The sequence below is a fragment of the Eucalyptus grandis genome, chromosome 7 (assembly GCF_016545825.1).
Source record: "Eucalyptus grandis isolate ANBG69807.140 chromosome 7, ASM1654582v1, whole genome shotgun sequence".
Classification (NCBI taxonomy): Eukaryota; Viridiplantae; Streptophyta; class Magnoliopsida; order Myrtales; family Myrtaceae; genus Eucalyptus; species Eucalyptus grandis.
Window position 1 is genome coordinate 39,625,517 of NC_052618.1, and position 19,794 is coordinate 39,645,310.

Below are 19,794 nucleotides of genomic sequence, written 5' to 3' on the forward strand. Positions count from 1 at the left end.
AAATCGGTGATGGCACTTAAATGGTAGTTGTCTCACATCGCTTGATAAGTTTTAATATAAAAGTAAATGATGTACGAAAATATTTGACACTTCGAATTTTCTTTTCCCAAAAATATGAATCATAGGTGGGAGAGAAAGAGAGAGATTTTAGTTAATTATTCTTATGTGCATAGTTGGAATAAAAAACTCTATTTAACCAAAGCAAGGTAATCATCCTTGTAATCAACAATTTTTACATAATCGTATTCATTGCTCGAAAACAGGAGATCCCCTATTGCAATTTTCCCAAGGGGAAAATCCAAAGGGGTTAGATGGATAGCGAAGTAGGCGCGAATAGCACTCTTGCAAGGTGGTGCTTGCTCTTGGCATGGGCTCTATGAAGCCCTACCAATCTCAACTTGGTTTTTCCATTTTAATATGCCAATTGTTTTTATATTAGAAGGCACCACTAGTCTAGTATGAACCAATTAGTGACCAAGTGAAACGGAGGAGATGGTTTTACTTTTGCAAATTAAAGATTTGGGGCTTAGGGACTTAATTAGCTAGATGTTGTCTAATGCCCAATTTAATACCTTAAGAAAACGCTTCATGCAATCTATCAAATTATTTTTGATACCACTAAAATTATTGTTAATAATATATATATATATATATATATATATATATATATTACGATAGGGAAAACTTAACTTAGTAAAAATTTAATACCTAAAATTTATTCAATACGAATTTAGGAGCATATCGATCCCCACTGACAGTTACTATACTAATTATATATCCTAAATATCATAAACTACAAAGAAAATTCTGGATGTCACAAAAAATCTATTTGAGAGGCATGGTGGTATTGATGGAATTGATGTGTGCAATGCTGGTGTTGAAGTTGGACCAAAAAACGCCACTTTCATTGCCTAAGACTAGCAATGATGTTGTATTGGGGATGGTGGTGTTGTTTGTCTCTTTTTGCTTCTAGATAGTGTTAGTGGAGGGCAAATGCTAGGGAAGACCAATGTTATGATGCAAATAAACTGAAACTGTGTTCCACTGTTTGGCAAATCTAAGTTCAACTATGGTTGATTGCATTAGAAATTCCAAGTTCAATTGTGTTCAATTTTATTAGCAAATCCAAGTTCAACCGTGTTCCATTTTCTGCAGTGTTAGATTTCTTGTTCCATTTAGTGCATATATATGTATTAAATTCCTTGTAGTGATACTGTCAATTCCACTGTCGTCTGTGTTCTCATCTACTCTGATCATGTCACACAAACAGAAAAGATAAAGGAACAAGCTTTTAATGACTCTTGTGGTCCTGATTGGAAGGGGGGGGGGTGGATTTGACTAGAGATGAAGAGAAAAAAGAAACATAACCACCATCTTCAGTTATATGATTCAAACGATATCTAAAAACCTCTCTTCATTTAGAACTTGGATCATTAGAACAGAAAAACCAACTAGCCATTTGCAACCAAGTAGGTATATGGTTCAAAAAAACAGAAGAAAGAGGACATCACTACCAACTTAGATGATTATAATAATAGAGAGAAACGAACTGGACATTAGCAATTAGGTTGGTATACGGTTCAGATGATAGAACAAGGAGGAAATTACAACCAACTCTAATCATCCATCAAGGCAAACCGTGATCACACAACCATGTGCCTTTGTTCCACTAGTCTTTGCAGATAAATCCAGTAACTCTTGGTGCAAATCATTAGGATTACCAGCCATAAATAGAGCGGTTTTAGATGGATTGAGTTTAAGTTCAGATAGAGTCCTAGACCGGTCAAGAACAGAGAGCTCAGCCACCAAAGAGCATGTAGTAGCTTCCTAGCTCCGAACGACTCGATGGAGTCCCCATCCATAGTAGAAGAAGGTCTCCAAATGATCTTATCAGCAATCTCTGAATTGGAATGGATACTACAAAGAGTTCAACCACACCACTATATATCACATTTTCTTCAAACTCCAAAAAGCCACCCAAGTGAAGTCAAATTAAGAAATGGTGATCCATCTGCAACAAAATAGCAAAAACCCATATTTATATTCAATATATGATTGTAGAACTATCTTTAAGTAACAACATGGAGCATGCTCAAGTGAATCTACATAATAGATAAGTCTCAATTCACCAGACTCAATAAGCTATACACAAATTGCACAAGAAACATCAAATTCTAAAAAATTGGATGTGGTTCACATAGATCATTTCATTTCAAAAACAGTAAAATGAATAGTGATCGCATTCAAATATTCATTCAAAACCTCTGTTTGCTTAGCTGCTCTCCACTTACCTAAACCATGAGATATTAGGAAATAAAAAGTCCTTATTTTTATTTTTATTGCCCACGTCTTGACAGCTTACATTTTATGCCAGAAAGATAAAGCCTAAAGATGCTGCAAATCAGCTCGAAAGTTCAACTCTCTAAACAATCGCCAAATGAATCGGGAAAGAGCAAGGTCGGAAGTCAGAGCACTACAGTAGCCTAACAAGGAAATCAAGGTACACTAACGTAAAAAAAAAAAAAAAAAAAAAAAAAAAACCTCATTAGATTGTTGGTGAATCGAGAACGTCAAGAATATAATGGCTTTGAATAATCGAATCGTGCTTCTTCCTGTGAAGCAGTCGTAGGTTTCGAGAAATGAAGGAAAAACCCTAGACCCCAAATCATAAATCGTGGCAGCCACGAATTGAGCGGGAAGTGACTTTTTAGCCATGAATTGAGCTACTTCCCATGGAGCAATTAATATATATTGAGATATGTTCACTACAAGTCATAAAATTTATTGCGAAAATGCAATTGAATTCTAAAATTTATAAAAAATAAAATTAAGTCCTAAAATGTGTCAAATTGATGTAATTGAATCCTTATGTTAATACTGTCAATTTGTCTAATAGAAAATACTTATATTGCATTTTTAATTAGTTTATTTTCCTACATGGCATTTTTAATCACTTTTTGCTTTAAATCTTATTTAAATAATAGCAAAAAACTAATAAAAAGCTACATAAATTTCAAAAAATGGAAAAAAAAAGTTGCAAGGATCGTGGCCGCCCCTACTACCGCATTGTCGCTTGAAGGGGCCGACGACCCTTGCCAACGGTAAGTGAAGGCTCGATTGTGGTGGCCCTCAACAAGGGTTACCAGACCGCATCGAGGGTCGGCAACCCTTGTTGAGGGCCACCACGCTGAGCAAGGGTTGGCGACCCTAGCCCAGATCTAGGTGGAGGGCCGTGACCCTTGCCTGCTGTTGACGAGGGTCACCAGCTTTGGGCAAGGCCCTGGTGATCCCTACCAACCTTGGCTGACCCTTGCCAGCCTTTTCCGGTGACAGGGGCGACGACAGGGAGGGCCAGTCACCTTTGCCCATAGTTTTTTTTTTTTTTTTTTTTTTTTTTGAAATGCTTTTTATTTTATTTAATTAATATTTGGTTAAATAGATTAAAATTTAAGCCACATCACTGCCACATAAAAAGAGAGAAAATATTAAAAAAAGTCCGTTAGCATTTTTCGTTAATCTAAATAAACGGTGTTAACTTTAAGATTTTATTATACCAATTTGATAAGTTTTAGAACTTAATTGCACTCATTGTAAGTTTGACTAAATTACATTTTTGTAATAAATTTTAGGATTTTTAGTGAATATATCCCATATTTTGTCTTGTTATCGTGGAGCGACCGAGAGAGATGGAGAGCACCCGACTTCCAAGAACCCTAAGCCCCAAAACAAGAGAGAAGAAGAGCATGGCACCATTCCGGGGAAATTACTCCTCTTTCACTTACTCCACAGGGGCGCTGCGTTAGTACCATTTGCATTCCGCCATCCACTAAGCCGCCGTGTAGAATTTTTAACGAGAGTCATCGACATCAAAACAAATAGTAAAAATGTCCCGAACGGGTAAGAATTTGGGATATTGCTATAATCTATTATCTTGGGTAGCTTTTTTCTAAAACTTAAAGCCAGCGACAGAAAGAGAACATTTCTACAAAGATCAACTACGACCAATGAAAGCCGGATCCCATCTCGATTATTGATAACGCACGTGCAATCGACACGAATTATCATATGTGGAACCCTAAATGGAGGAGGAAAAAACAGGGAAACGAAAGCTCATCTTCTCGGCAAGACCAATAGGTTCCACAGGCAAACACATCCATCAAGTTCAACGTGGATGGCTCTTGGGTAGAAGGAAGTGTAGAAGGATCAGTGGCCAGAGTTAGTAGAGATCAGAATGGGTTTTTTCTTGCTGGTTTTGCTAAAACAGTTCGTGCGGCTTCTGCAAGTCAAATAGAAGCTCTTGCTGTTGAAGGAGGACTTTTGTACTTGATGGGCAGATCTGACTCGTGGAGGCTTCAAGGAAAAAACGTGGAGATAGAAAGCGACAGTGTATTGGTCGTGCAGCTCATTTCGGGAGAGGGCTGCCCATGGGCCCTGCAAAACGTGATTCAAGACTGTTGATTGCACTTAACCCAGAGAAAGATGTGCGAGTAAATTATTGTCGGCGCGAGACCAACCAAATAGTCGATTGAGTTGCTAAAGTCCATCATAGGAAATCAATCTCTCCTAATTTATATTATCTCCCTTCATCTCTTTGAGATATGTTACTTTTTGAAACTCGTCTATGGTGTTCCTATGTTTTGCTTTAAATGAATGAAATAGTCTTTTTGACGGAAAAAAAAAACTACCACCAATGTAGACTCCAATCTTGCTAGAACTCCTTAAACTCCACGCTGATCGAATCCATGGACGGATTGGCAATGCCAACAAATGCGGTCAGAGAAAGGACCAAATCAGCACCGGTCACAGACTGCCTTGGGGGGGCGGCAGAGGAATTATCCGAGAGGGCGTAGTCCACGACCTTGACCCGGATAGTGCCGGAGCCAGGGTTGCAGGGTCCAGGGCCAGAGTGCGCCTCGCTGATGCACTGCAACTCGTACTCCCTGCCGCACGCTGCCCCCTGGTCCCATAGTTCGTCGCCCACAGCTGCGAACAGGTGGCTATTAGGGAACTGGGATGAGCCCTCGCCGTAGCACTCCGTGCCTACATCAATGGCAGGAAAAACGTTATATAGCAAAGTTCCTTTTTCTCTTTCTGTGCTTTCTGTTATGGGGGGTCGAGACTCACGTTCGTAGGGAGGGCCATAGTACGAAGCTGTGCCAACATCGCCAACAGCACGGGGGACGAGGAGGAGGAAGAGGAGGAGGAGGAGGAGAAATCGTAAAAGACTCCTGGTGGCTATTCTTTTATTAGACACCTGCTTCCAGACAAAGCTTCATTAAAGAAGAATAAATAATATGACGCGTAACTGAAACGGAAAAGAGCAGCACAATCCCCATTCGGCGACCCCGCCTTATCCATATTACATATCGCTATGCTACCCAAAGCCAACAGAGCCAATCACCAAATATTAAGGGCGCAATTGTTTGGGGAAAGTGTCTCCGCAGAAAACGACTAGTCAACCTAAAAACTTTCTGATCATTGAAAATATTTATGCATAAATTTGGAAAAGTGAATTCTTAACTCTATAGGATGAAAACACTTTCTAAAATTGCACCTCTTGAATTTTTTAATATTTATTTTCTTTTCTTTCCTTTTTCTTTTTTTTTCTCCCTCACCCAAGGTCGAGCTCGCCAACCTTGGGTGAGGCTTGACCTTGTCATGTTCGGCGAGAGTGAGGTTGGACCTCGCCTCAAGCCGTCATCAGCCAATTGTTGCGGAGGAAGAAGGAGAAAGAAAAGGAAAGAAGAGACAAAAAAGAAAATTAAAGAATAATTATTTTTTTAAAAGAAAAATCAAAATAGAGAAAAAAGAAACGTATAATTTTAAAATATAAATAAAAAAATTGTTAACAAATTTAATTTTTTTTTTCTTAAAATAAAGTCATGAGATTAAAATCATTTTTCATTGAAATCCAAATATCAAAAAATATTTTTGATCATATATTTGGAAAATACTTTATCATTGAGTTTTTCAATAAATAAATCCACCCGAAAGGTATATCTGCTTCTAAAGATGCAGCTCAAGATACGGCTCAGACAAAATATATAAGCAGCAACCCTACAGTCCATCCTTCCTCCTTGACAGTACAAAATGTATATCCGTCAATGGTGAAGCCATTTCCCCGCTAAGTGGGGTTGGAATAAAAGAACCCTAAGAGGCAAAAAGAGTTCCAGAACAAACATCTCAGGGAAATCGTAAAACCACATTCACCGCAAAGCTGGTGAAATTGTATGCATGGCGCACACATTGGATCAAAGAATAAGAGCATGTCCGTCTGCTTCCAAAATTTAAAACGTTGTCCGAATTGGAGGAAATTAAAAATAAAATAAAATTAACTAACGAAAAATCATGGAATATAATATGTGAATCTATGTGTCCACATTTGAATATTGTGGATGTTTCCAGAGTTCTATATTTGGAAAAAAAAAAAAGCCAAGTGCATGAGCCACAAGATTTATATTAAGCAAAAAGTAAAAAATAAATCCAGACGGGTATTAAGCAACTGGAATTAAAAGAAAACGAAAAACTAAAGCCACAAAGCCCAAGTACGTACCCTGCGCACTAAACGGTTGATGGAAGGATGCCATCGAAAGAGACTGTAGATAGGTGTAACAATGACCAGTGCCCCTAGTCGAAGCACAGATAGTGCTAGTCCACTCAGTTTGTTGTCAAAAGCAGCAGCCAAGAATGCTGGAAGGAGGGGTGATTTTAAAGAGGAATCAAGCAGCTACAGTTAAAAACAATTAGCGTAATGTCAGAAAGCAATCCAAAGGTTCAGAAGAGCATGAATAGCACATAGAATGTCTCTACTTTCAAGTGCATCGTCTTAAACATCCATAAGTCTCTCGACAAAATCAGCAGGTCAACAAAAGAAAGCAATGAAACCACTAAAGCATCCAGAAAATGTCAGCTTCATGTCAGGAAAGGTCCAATTTGCTCCATTGCATAGCGTTACCGCCTTTCCTAAGGCACAGTCCTCCATGAACTTGCATATCGGCCAACAGAAGAACTTGACTTTGTCTAACTTGCCAAAAGCAATGGTTCACATATTGCATCAACATTGTCCAGAGAAAACACCAATTAAACACCCTCGATCATTGCTAAACGTCGTGCCTCCACAACAATTTAGAGTATGCTAGGTTCCAATGGCCATATATCACATATTCATGAAAAATAATGTGATGCGGGACTGCTTGGAGCAATGATGCAAAGTCAAGTAATATAGTAGACATGATAAGTGAAATACTACTACATAAAATTTCACCCCTGTTTTGCAATGAAGAGGAAGGTTGCGGTGCGGTACTGCATAAACCTTTTCATAGAAGTAGCAGTATTTGAGGATGAAGAGACTGCTGAGAGCCATGGCAGTGACAACTCCACCAACGTCATACGATCTTGTCAAGAAATCACTGCCAAATTTCAATTTACAAATCAAGTTTCTTGAGCACGAAAGCTGTCAAATTCAAGAGTAAATAAACAAAAAATTCCACAAGCGAACTCACCAAAACATGATGGGATTAGCCAGCTGAGGAATAAATGCCTGATGGAGAGAGACTAGAACCTGAGTGTCCAAAGCTAGGCATGTCATTTAGCTTATAATAGATTTTTGGAAGCACAGTCAATACAACACCCAATCCATTAGTAAAACCAGAGGAAAGAAATATGACCATGGGCGACAGATTAACTGATGCCAATACTAGAGATAATGAAGGAAACAAGGTTTTTGCTGGTAATTCCAGCAACCCAAACAAGAGGTCTTACTGAAGCATTATGGAACATTTTACCAAATGACTATCAAATGCCGACCATACTATAAGGTTGGTGAGCCAAAGTAGATAATTACTCAGTGTTAAGTTACTTTATTAAGTTTCCTTTATTATCAGAGTTTTATTTCCTTTTTTACTTACATAAGATATTATTGTTATATACAATTTATATTCAATATAAATAAAATGGGTGTAGGGTTTCTGTTATTACAGAAAACTATAGCCCTCTCTTTCTTTCTTTTACGTTCTCTTTCTCCTCCTCTCTATTTCTTCTCTCTTCCTTCTTTCTCTCTTTCTACTTGCTGCGGGTTCTCTAATCAGTTTTGTGACACTCAGAAAAGACAAGATTTTCCATATTTTTACATGGCAAATAAACCAAGCAATGAAGAATATGTGAATATTCAAAACTTGTTAAAAAATGTTGATGTCCCGAGATGCAAAGATGAATCCAACATCTTATACTCCATTTGCATGGTCAAACCATCACATTAAACACAATGAACCAGCGGATAGGGCCTCCAGGGACACCACTCAAAGTCATGCTCTGGACACTTTCATGCGCATGGTTATGAATGATAAGTTCCTGGACATACCTCCTTATTTACATCGAGTGGAAGTGGCAACCTCAAAAATGAAATCCACATTTGAGTGAACATCAATTTTATCTCCATAGCTATTTCGGTGGTAGACAGTAACTGTAGAGGTATTAAACAGAAAAGCAAATACTCAGTTTGTATGATTAGAACGCAAGCACACAAATGAGACTGAATATTCCAAAGGAAAAGTTGCCTCTATATACAATATATACAGAAGATTCATGCTTTTTGCTTTTAGGTCGACCTGTGGTGTTAACAACTTGGACAATCCACTAGCATCACGGAAAAGATCGAACCCAGGTTTCTTAGGCAAATCCATGCTAGTTGAGTCATTTCCATTGCCAACTATTTGCTCTTCCATTTTCAGATCATCCTTGGCCTCAGATTCACCATCTTCCTGAACATCTCCACAAATGTGTGTGTGAGAGATAAAGAGGGAACCAGTGGAACAGAAGCATCATTTCTCTAAAATTAAAGGTTAAAAGGTGCTTGAAAGATTCCTGGTAGAACCTCACAAAAAATATATACTTCCAAGTCCACAATTCATCCTTTCTTATACATCAGTATGTCAGCCAAACTAACAGAGCCATCAAATCACCAAAATTAAAGGTAAATCTGCTATGAAAGATTCAGCTCAGAAAAATATATTAAGCTCCAACCATACAATCTATTGTTCCTCACTAGACAGTACAAAATGTCTGTAAGTCAATTATTTAGAGGAAGTATATCCATCAGTGGTTAACACAAGGGAAGTAATAAGCATCATGAAGGCGATGCCTGAAATGCAGGGAAAAAAAAAGCAGAATTGCAAAAGAAAGCCTACAAACTGACAAGCTTTCAATGCAGTTAACACCACAAATTACATTTGGGAATTTTTAACAAACATGAAAGCTTTTTCTAAATCCTTTGGGTTCGCAAAGAGCATGCAATACCATTGCAACTGCACCCTACATCATGCCATTACCTAGACAAAAACATCCTCAATAAGTCATTACTTTCTTCCTACAAACGAACATCACATCAATATTTGAAAACGCGCAAATTACCAAACCATGCAAGTTGAGAGGCGCACATCAGTCTCTTTCAATTACAGTGAGTATCCTGTAAGTTCATATAAATCAGAATGTTTTCTTTCAAGTGAAATCCATAAATTAAAAAGCTTATGAGTTAGGTAATACATTAGCCAAAACCTAGGCCACTTCATTTCAAAGCAGCATGTGAATCATCACTGTTTCAAAGAATGTAATGAAACTACTATGTTACTAGTTTGACCAGTTGAATCATAAATTTCTACTTCTTCCCTGGAAGCTAAAATGCATCTAGTGAGAATCTTCCAACTAACACTAAGAATCCCACAAAACCACAGTGTAACCATTTCCCCGCTATGTGGGGTTGGAATGAAAGAATTGTAGAAGGAGGTAAAAAGAGTTTCAGAATAAACATCCCAGGGAACTTGCAAAACTGCATTCACCACAAAGATGGTGAGATTGTACGCACAGCACACATATTTGATCAAAGAATAAGAGCATGTTTGTTTGCTTCCAGAATTTGAAGCATCATTCAAATTTCAGAAAATTATAGAAAAAGTTTAGTTAATGAAAAATAATTGAATCTAAAATGTGAATCTAAGTGTCAAAACTTGACTATTGTGGAGGTTTCTGGACTACTATATTGGCGAAAAAAAAGGAGTAAAATGCATGAGCCGGACAGTTTATATCAAGGTAAATCCGGATGGGTATAAAGGGACCAGAATTACAAGAAGAACGAGAAACTAAACCCAAGCGCAAAGCCCAAGTATGTACCCCATGCACCAAACATTTGATTGAAGGATGCCATCGAAAGAGATTGTAGATAGGTGCAACAATAACCAGTGCAGCCAAATATGCTGGAAGGAGGGGGGATTTTAAGCAGGAAACAAGCAACTGCAGTTAATAATTAGTGTAGTGTCAGAAAGCAATCCAAAGGTTCAGAAGAGCATGAATGCCACATAGAATGTCTCTACTCTCAAGTTCATTGTCTTAAACATTCATATGTATCTTGACGAATTCAGCAGGTCAACTTAAGAAAGCAATGAAACCACCAAAGCATCCGTAAAATGTCAGCTTCATGTCAGGAAAGGTCCAAATTGCTCCATAACCGCATCTACTAAAGCCCAGTCCTACATGAACTTGCATATCAGCCATCTAAAGAACTTGACTTTATCTAACTTGCCAAAAGCAAGGGTTCACATACTGCATCAACATTGTTCACAGCAAACACCAATTAAACACCCTTGATCATTGCTAAACCTCATGTATCCATAACAATTTAGAGTGTTGTAGGTCACATATTCATGAAAATTGATGTGATGCGGGACTGCCCAGAGAAATGATACAGAGTCAAGTAATATAGTAGATGTGATCAGTGCAAGATTACTTAATGAAATTTCGCCCTGTGTTTTGCAATGAAGATGGAAGGTTGCAATAGTGCATAAACCTTTTCATAGAAGTAGCAGTAATCTAAGCCATATTGCATCATGAGGAGGAAGAGACAGCTGAGAGCCATGACATTGACGACTCCAACAATGTCGTACAATTCCTTCAAGACGTCACTGCAAAAGTTCAGTTTACCACTTAAGTTTCTCGAGCATGAAAGATGTCAAATTCAAGAGCAAATAAACAAAAGATTCTGGAAGCAGACTCACCAAAACATAACAGGATTAGACAGCTGAGGAATAACAGTCTGATGGAGAGAGACCAGAACCTGACTTTCCAAAGTTAGGCAATGTCATTTGGTTCATAATAGAACTTTGGAAGCACAATCAATACAACACCCCATCCGTAAGTGAAACCATAGAAAATAAATATGACCATGGGCGACAGATTAACTAATGCCAATACTAGAGATGAAGAAGGAAACAAGGTTTTTGCTGCTAAATCCAGCAACCCAAACAAGTGTTCTCACTAAAACATTATGGAAAAATTTACCAAACAACTGTTAAATGTCGCCCATAATATAAGGTTCTTGAGCCAAAACTGAGAAAATTTTCTGCACTCCTATGTTCCTCGTTCAGACTGGACGCTTAAGCTACAGGTTTACTATTTAAAGACAGAGCAATCAACAGATCCATTGCTATGACTTTGTGATATATGGAGCTGCAGATCATAGCTCCAGGAACTGGAAATCACAGTTCTTGGACCTTGAAAATCGCAGCTCATGGAATGCTCTTTCGTTCACCACACACACATAGTACCATACTACCATGCACGCACATACAATGAACATGGCAGTTATTCAACACGCGCGCGCATGCGCACTCAGCAAGCCCACATACAGACATTATCCCATTCACTTTTGGATATCGCACATTATACCATACACCAGCACCATATAGAACACCCATTCTGCACATAACACATCCCCAGTCCATACCTCCGTTACATCTTATCCTAGCATGACATACACTCGGATTTCACCAATAACACCAATTCAACACGCCATCCGTAGTAATAACATACTCCGGCCTTGGAAAAACCCATATTGGCGACAGAAATCAACTAGGAACTTTCCATGTGGAGAATTGCAATCCCACGATAGATCGCAAGGCAATGGATCAGCAACTAGAAACTCAAACAGCGACTCTAGTTGCTTAGCGAACATTATTACCTCCATGGGCCAAGATTCCGAAGTAGAGCAAGACGGAACGGAATGCGAACCAGTTTAATCAGACCGGGTCCGAAGAGACGAGCCACAGAACGACAATGCGACGCAGCAACGACGAATCCCGGACGTAAAGACGCCGCCGAGCGCGTCGCGACAGAGCAGTGAGAGAGCTTTGTCCCTCAGGTTCCGACGACACGACGGACCACCGCGATCATCGGCGGCACCGCGACTCACCTAGTTGGGGGGCGAAACCCGGCATCCGATCCGAGCGGCGAGCACAGGCAGCGGGACGACGGGGCCTCGGCGTTGTCGGGTTAAGGCCGTAAAGGGTGACGATGGTGGGGGAGTTGATTCAGTGCATGTTGGAGTGGACACAAGATGGGAGGAGAAACTGGGTGGTGGAGGGTTCCGGAAGGCTTTCAAGAAGAGTGTGCTGCTTCGTGTCTCGGCTTGCTAAGGTAGAAAGCACACTTGAATTGGCCGAAGGAACGGCGAAGAGAGCCGGCACCAGCTAGAGTGGGCAGGGACGTTCTCCCTCTCCGTTATGAAGCCGTCAAGAATTCTCTCTCTCGAAAATTATGCTTTTGGCCATTTTTTTCCATTCCCTTTCTCTGGACAAAAATAATATTCCCACGATAAATCATGTCTACATCATTTTTGACATATATATATATATATATATTTTTTTCAGTCTTAAATAATCTCGACACTCTCCCACGAGAAAATATTGCGTGGTTCGGGACCACTCACGCGACGCCACGTGTATGGGGATGGGACAAAGGACCGAAACTGGGCCCACTTCTCTGACGCTCTCTCTCCTTTTTGTCCCCTCCCACAGCCGATGTCGGAAACTTGTCCACCAAACCACGTCAGCAGGTGGAATATAAGTAAAGAATTCAGAAATCTCCTCTCTGTCTTCACCTCTGCGATCTCTCTCCGCTTCCTCCTCCCTCCGCAGCCGCCCGACCTCCGCTCCTCCCCCGCCTTGCCACGACCGCCGTCACCCAGCTGACCACCGCTGCGTCCAAGCGAGCATGGCCGGCTTCCTCTGTTTTTTCTCCGTCTCGTCGTTATCCAGATCTTTAGATCCGGCCTTCCATGGCCGAAATCGTCGGCGCTCGTCCATGGGCGAAGGCGTTCAGGCGTCGTCTCTGCCGTCTTTGAGTTCAGCTCCATCTTCCCGAGCATGACCTCTGCTTCCTCTGTTTTTCTTCTTTTTAATTTGAGCTCTGCCCGTGGCGTTCGGGATCTGGCCCGTCGCTATGGACGAGCCGGTCATGGCCGGATCCGAAGCCCAGCTGGTGGCCGAGCGCAGTCCATGGCCTCGGGGTCTCGAGCTCACCGCCAAGGCTCACGGCCACGGACAAGCCGCAGTCGCCTGATCTGTGGACGGAGCCGCCGTGCGAGCCGTGGACGAGACCCGATCTGGACGGGGAAAACGACCGCGCCGCCGTGACGACGGAGGGGTGGCTCCGCTGTGGACGGGGCCAAGCGCGAGCCGACTGCGAGGGACGACAGAGCCGGCCGCGAGCGCCGATCGTTTTCATTTTGCACCTCGGCGTACACGTGGCAATTCACGATTGAATCCGATTAAAAGTACGTACCACCTCGGCGAGTAGTACTCCCCAGCTTTTTCTTTCCTTCTTTTTTCTTTTTTGGATAGGCGTGCACTACTCCCGAGGAAGGTATATTACTGGTGTGCCTGGTCTGATTGGGCGATCTCACCTTAGAACCGCAAACCATCCGCTAAAGATCAATTATGAAAAATTGAAATTAAAACTGTCAATTAGTTGCATGGATTTACTTGGAAACCACACCGTCGATGTGGTTTGGTTCCGAGAGGATCCATAAAGCTGGTCAATAAGCTTTTACCTCCCTTTTTAATCTTATTTTATTTCTTTCTTGAATTCTTCATCACATTACCTCGAAATATAGGACATTAAACCTAAAACACCACAACTTCTGTAACATCGTACACTCAAATGAAAGACCCATTATTGCGCCTCCATCTCTGGTTGCCTCCAATCGTTAGATGGGAATTTGCCACCATTCATCCTCATCATCATTCATTCAATACTTGCGATCATAGCCACATCATAAATATAGAGGACATTATCAATATATAGCTAAAGCACAAAGTGAAGGTAACCAAAGATTGAAGAGAATCGGATTCAATATAAATGAAATCTGACTGAAAATATACCCAGTAATCAATAAAAAAGCATATATTGCACATCATATATTCACATACTCCTTTTTGACAGTTTAGAAGCAAAGACTAATCCTAACAAATTTGCCCGACGTTGGCAAGGCCTTGGCTTCACTTGATTGGTGAGCTTGTGCTCGTCAAATCCAGCAAGCTTGAGCTCACTCGACTCGATGAGCTTGGGTCTCATCGATTAGCGAGGCTTGAGCCTCACTTGGTTGGTCAGCCATCGCCATGCAGGCCACCAACTAAGGAAGTTGAAAAGAAAGAAAGAAAAAAAAAAAAAAAAAGGAAAAAAAAGGAAATATAAAAAATAATTATAATTTTGATTTTTATAAAAAAATATTTTTATAAGCTAAAGAGGGGAAAGAGAGTGTAAACCTTGGGGGTGGAAATGAGTTTTAAATCCATTTCATTTAAGACCCATTTATTTTTGGCTTTCAATTCTTAAACCCATTTAAGTACTCTCTTCAAGATGTAATGATCCATGTATGACCTATTTATATTTTAAATGAGTTATATATGGATTTAAAACCCATTTTGATAGGTCTAACTGCTATCAAGATCAACTTTGATTGTGGCAAGGAAAGACCATAGGATTAACTTTGTTTCTTAGCCAATTCGTCCCTAATTCAATGAACATGAGGTATTATAAAAGTTCCTGTTTAAGGCTCCGTTTGAAAAATGAAGAATTTTTTAAAAGTATTTTCTATGAAGTCATTTTTTCCAAGAAAATGATAATATTTTCCGATATTTTGACTAAAACTGAAAAATGAATGTTGGAATAAACAATCTAATTTGATTCTTTTAAATAGATATACGCTATTTAAGCCCTTATAACTTGCGCATGGATAGCCGAGGAATTAGGTACTAGCACTAGAGTCTAGGATCCAATCTTGATGAACCCTGATCGAGGTGTCGCAATCAAGTCACAAGGTAGCTAATCCCGAGCATAAACTTGAGAGCAGGAACTAGGTTCCAAGCTTGGTCTCAATGGACCAAGTACAGCCTTTGTAGATTCAAGCTTAGGTGTTAGAGATCTAAGCTTGAGTACCAGATCTCAAATTTGGCCTTTATAGACCCAAATTTGGGTGCCAAGGCATCAAGCATGAGCACTGGGGCTTCAAGCCCGACCTTGATGAACTTGGGTGGGGTGCCAAGGGCTCAGGTGGAGTCCTAAGCTCAACCTCGATGGACCCAAGCGCAGGCGCAAGGGATCCAAGAAACAATGTTGAAGTTTCCCCATCCAAGCATAGAGTTTTGTTTCCAAGTGCTTATACCTATTCATACTTTGAAAAATGTTTTCCGATTTTTCGAAAAGAAAATCATTTTCCTAAATTTAAATATAGGTTTTCTATTGACTATGAAACTTTTTCCGTCGATTCATTTTCCTAAGCAAAGCAAATATCAGAAAATGTTTTCCACTAAACAAACAAAACCTAAATTTGCAATGTCAAATTATGGGTCAAGTCGGGTCACGTAACGGGCTGATTTGCCATAAGTCAATGTTCGACTCGGACATGCCATTATCAAGATAATTGTGGCCTGTCTCTAAACACGGGCGATGCAATGAAGAATGGGAATCCAAGGCTATGCAATATTGATATTTTTGTTGAGGGTTCAAATTCGAGATCAAATGCAGGACAGATTTTTGGGCGAAAAATTTTGGTGTCACACACTACTTTCTTCCTATATACAAACAACACCCACATCATATCCACCCGTAGGTAGCCGTGATGGTTGTGCTTTACTATCTTATCGCCGAGGGAACGAGTTTGAATTTTCGGGTGCTCGTGATTTAAGTGGGGATCGCATGGGTGGTTCACTGAGCTAGCTCCCAAGGGTTTATGTCTAAATAGTGGCTTGCGGCAAGGCCCCATCGGAGGGTCGTGTGATCTCCGAAAGGTGATTTTCGGCAGTTCCTCAGTCACAAAAAAAAAAAAAAAAAAACACCCACATCATTATAAGGCGTCCTAAAGTAGACTCTTTCAATGGCCCTTCTTGTTTGACATGTACAAATTGCCAAAGCAGGTAGGTTGAGGGGCACGTCACATTCTCTTTCAATGATATCGTAATAATACTACTTCACTTTTCAAACAGTATTTGAATCATTAGTGTTTCAAATATTGTAATGATCTTACTATCTTACTACCGTGACAAGTCAGAATCATAAATTTCTATTTCTTCCCCCAAAAGCTTAAATGCACCTTGTGAAAATCTTCCGATTAGCACCAACAATCCTACACAGCCGCAGTGTAACCATTTCTCCACTAAGTGGAGCCGGAACAAAGGAATCGTATGAACAGGTAAAGAGAATTCCCCAGTTGACATCACGGGCAACTTGCAAAACCACATTCACCACAAATATGGTGAGATTATAAGCATAGCACACATATCAGATGAAAGACTAAGAGCATGTCTGTTCACATTTACAAGAAAGCAAACGCCAAAATTTAAAACATGACTTGAATTAGAGAATATTATGAAAAAAATATTTTGCTGACGAAAAATATTGGCAAATAATATGTGAATCTACACTTCAACGCTTGAGCATTGTGGAGATTTCAAGAGTTCTACATTTGGGAAAAAGCAAAGTACATGAGCCGCACGATTTATATTAAGCAAAAAATAAATATAAAACGTGTCTTGGGGGACAGAAATTCAAAGTAGAACAAAAGAATAAAGTCATACGAGTTTTTTTTTTTTTTTTTTAATTCAAAAAATAAAAAATATTGTAAAAATTATCCATATCAACGTTGATCATATCACATATACCGGTCTTTGAAGAAGTGAAGCCTTATTGGTGCGGTTTCCTTCATGGGATAGATTTATAAGAATTCACGTTAGCAATTTTGATCAAAATTTGTTAAATGGACTCAATTGATAAGATGTGAAAATATTTAAGATTAAATTGGTCAAATTAAAATATTTAGAAATGAATTAATACATAATACAATAGATTTAGTATTTTTTTGGTATTTATCCCCAAACAAAAGAGAGAAAAGAACAAATTATAGAAACCCAAACAACGAGCCTTCGGGCGCAACGTGTTGATCAGTTTGCATAGCCCTCGCACCAATCTGGGCGAATGGCCTCTCTAGTATTGAGCAAACACGATGAAGAGCTCGCCTGGGATCCCGCAAAGCCAGATCAAACTGTGATGATGGCAGTGATGCTATGATCTCTCCCATTGTATATGCCAAAGGTGACCGGTTTCTGGTCTGGTCCAATCCCACTCAAAAATCGTAAGAAATGATTGGTTTTCAGTTTCTGAATTCGGGGACAGGCGATCCGATGGAATTAGTGAAACAGCTGTTCATTTGGATTGTCTCAATTGTCTTTAGTCCCTCCGACTTGCCCGCCGATTTCAAGGAGAGATAAATGGCCCCAAATCGACGAGCTCTCTACGATTCATGTACCATAAACTTGACTACGAAGCGAAAATTAAAGGATAAACAGACTATTAGCAAGAGACGAGGCGGAGGGGTAGACCTGCCTACTGGTATGGGAGGGTTTCTGACGCGTGGAGAGTCGTCTTCCGACTTGCCTACTGGTCTGATAGTAGAGGCGTGACAGGCGAGAGGCGAGTACCGTGAGAGCTCAGAGGCGAGCGTCGAGTGAGGGCTGAGAGGCGAGAGGCGATTACCGTTGGGTGTCGAGGGAGGCTGGAGGCGTGCGTGCGTGGGAGGCGAGAGGCGATAAAGGTTGATTGTGAAAGAGGAGAGGGGAAAAGCAGAGAGGCGGGCGTGCGTGCCAGCGCGAAGGGCGAACAGGGAAACTAGGAAGGAGGATAAAATAAATCATGATCGAGTAATCAGGGAAGAATTGGACTAAAAATTACCGGTTCCAATTTTATGAAATCAGAAATCGGACTAACGCTTTCAGAAATTACTCAAAACCAATCGATTCGGTCCATCAAAGTTCTTGAAAAAAAAAAAGGTGTATCTTCCTTAAATTTCTCTTTCCTTGTTTTGCTGAATTGGTTCTGCTTTCCTCTGATTTTTTTTTTGGGTTCACGAAGCTTCAAGCTTTCATACCCAGTTCCGAAATCTCCCTTTTTTGTTCTTACAGTTCAATTTTTCTTGTTGTGGGTTAATAATTTCTTTCGAAGATTGTCTTTTTGCATTTTTTTTTTTTAATTTGGTGGGTTTCAATTGGTTCTTTTACATGGGAAGAAGAGGACTAGGGTTTTACAGAATCAATCCGTAAGTTTCTTTGTATTAGTTTCTAGGACTAGAGCGCTTTGATGTTGAGCTAATGCGACTCTTTTTGTGCTTTTACCAGGGAGTATTTACTCGATTCTGGGTTTATACGAGTTGTCGAGGAGCTGCGGATTTTACTAGATACTATGGAGACTTCATATGTGCAGAGTCTGTGAAAAAGTCTTTTTTTAAGAGTTATCGATACTTATAAACAGGTCTTGGAGCAAATTTCTGCCATTGGCCGTGATGCTCGAGATAATCTTGGGTCGAATACTCCAGATACAGATAAAAAGGATGGGCACACTTTTGTGAATCTCAAATCCCCCCAAACTCTACCAGAGAAGATGTTGGAAGTGGACGTCCTTGGTTCCTCGAGGTGGAGGTGATAGACGAGGCAGGTGAGAGGCGGCGACGTGGCTCGTAGAGGGGAGAGAGAGCAGGGTGTCATTGTGGGCACGAATAAAGCAGACCCACATCGATACTGTCACTTATTAAGTGGGCTTGTGCAAGAGTGACGTTGCATCACAGTTACACCTAATATTTTATTGATAAGAAGTTCTTGAAGGTATAGCAGGAGCTAGGGGTGAGCGGTTCCTGGTTCCGGTTTCTGTCTGAACCTGAACCTCCCCGTCACGGTTCCAGGTCGGGTTCAGTGTTCCAATATTTTTTTTTTTTTTTTGTTATTTTCATATTTGAACTATAACATATGCGCACGTTACCCAAAAAAACTATAACGTACGCGCACGTTACCAAAAAAACTATAACGTACGCGCACGTTACCAAAAAAAAAAACTATAACATATGCGCACGTTACCAAAAAAAAATATAACGTATGCGCACGTTATAAAAAAAAACTATAACGTGCACGCACGTTACTAAAAAAAAAATATAACGTATGTGCACGTTATTAAAAAAAAAACTATAATGTACGTGTATACTACACGGTAACTTCCCATTGACATGTTATCTTGATACATTAACTTCGCATTGCACAACAATAATAGAATATAATTAGAAATTTCAAAACAAATAGCAAACTATAAAGTAGAAATAAAGCATCACTAGAACAAGAATGTCTAGAGGTACAAGTTTTGAAAACAATTTCGATTAAACCCTTAAATGAACTCAGAAAATTCTGAAATTTGGACACGTTGTATTTAAGACCTAGAGGTACAAGTTTCATGAAGAAATCGTAGTCCAAGTCGTTTTGGATTAAAAGATAAAATCGATTTACTTTTCCTATTCTCTACTTGCACAGTTTTTGAAATTTTTTTGGTTAAATAGGCAAATGAACTACAAAAATTACGAAATTTAAATATGTTGTAGGGAAGACATGAAGAGAGATATTTCATGCAGAACACATTTCCAAAAGAACCTCATAA

General features: G+C 39.9%; 1 protein-coding gene across 2 annotated transcripts; it reads right to left on the reverse strand.

Annotated features, from left to right (window-relative positions):
* Positions 1-4,458: 4,458 nt before the first annotated feature.
* On the reverse strand, positions 4,459-12,577 carry LOC104415905. Of its 2 annotated transcripts, XM_039316293.1 has the most exons (10): positions 12,008-12,577; positions 11,046-11,104; positions 10,838-10,952; positions 8,607-8,759; positions 8,360-8,461; positions 7,503-7,561; positions 7,313-7,409; positions 6,554-6,727; positions 5,125-5,254; positions 4,459-5,040 (listed from the first exon to the last, which is right to left on the reverse strand). In XM_039316293.1, the coding sequence occupies exons 1-10, from the start codon at positions 12,011-12,013 to the stop codon at positions 4,709-4,711; spliced, it is 1,227 nt and encodes a 408-aa protein (XP_039172227.1). In that variant the 5' UTR covers positions 12,014-12,577; the 3' UTR covers positions 4,459-4,708. The 2 variants fall into 2 exon arrangements, with proteins under 2 accessions (XP_039172227.1, XP_039172228.1); XM_039316294.1 differs by lacking the exons at positions 10,838-10,952; positions 11,046-11,104; positions 12,008-12,577 and adding an exon at positions 10,165-10,699.
* Positions 12,578-19,794: the final 7,217 nt, after the last annotated feature.

Coding starts and splice junctions, on each gene's coding strand:
- LOC104415905 (XM_039316293.1), bottom strand. Junction 7,562..8,359: donor CACTCGATGTAAATAAGGAG/GTATGTCCAGGA, acceptor TTGGACACTCAG/GTTCTAGTCTCTCTCCATCA. Junction 6,728..7,312: donor ACTGCTACTTCTATGAAAAG/GTTTATGCAGTA, acceptor TTTTAACTGTAG/CTGCTTGATTCCTCTTTAAA.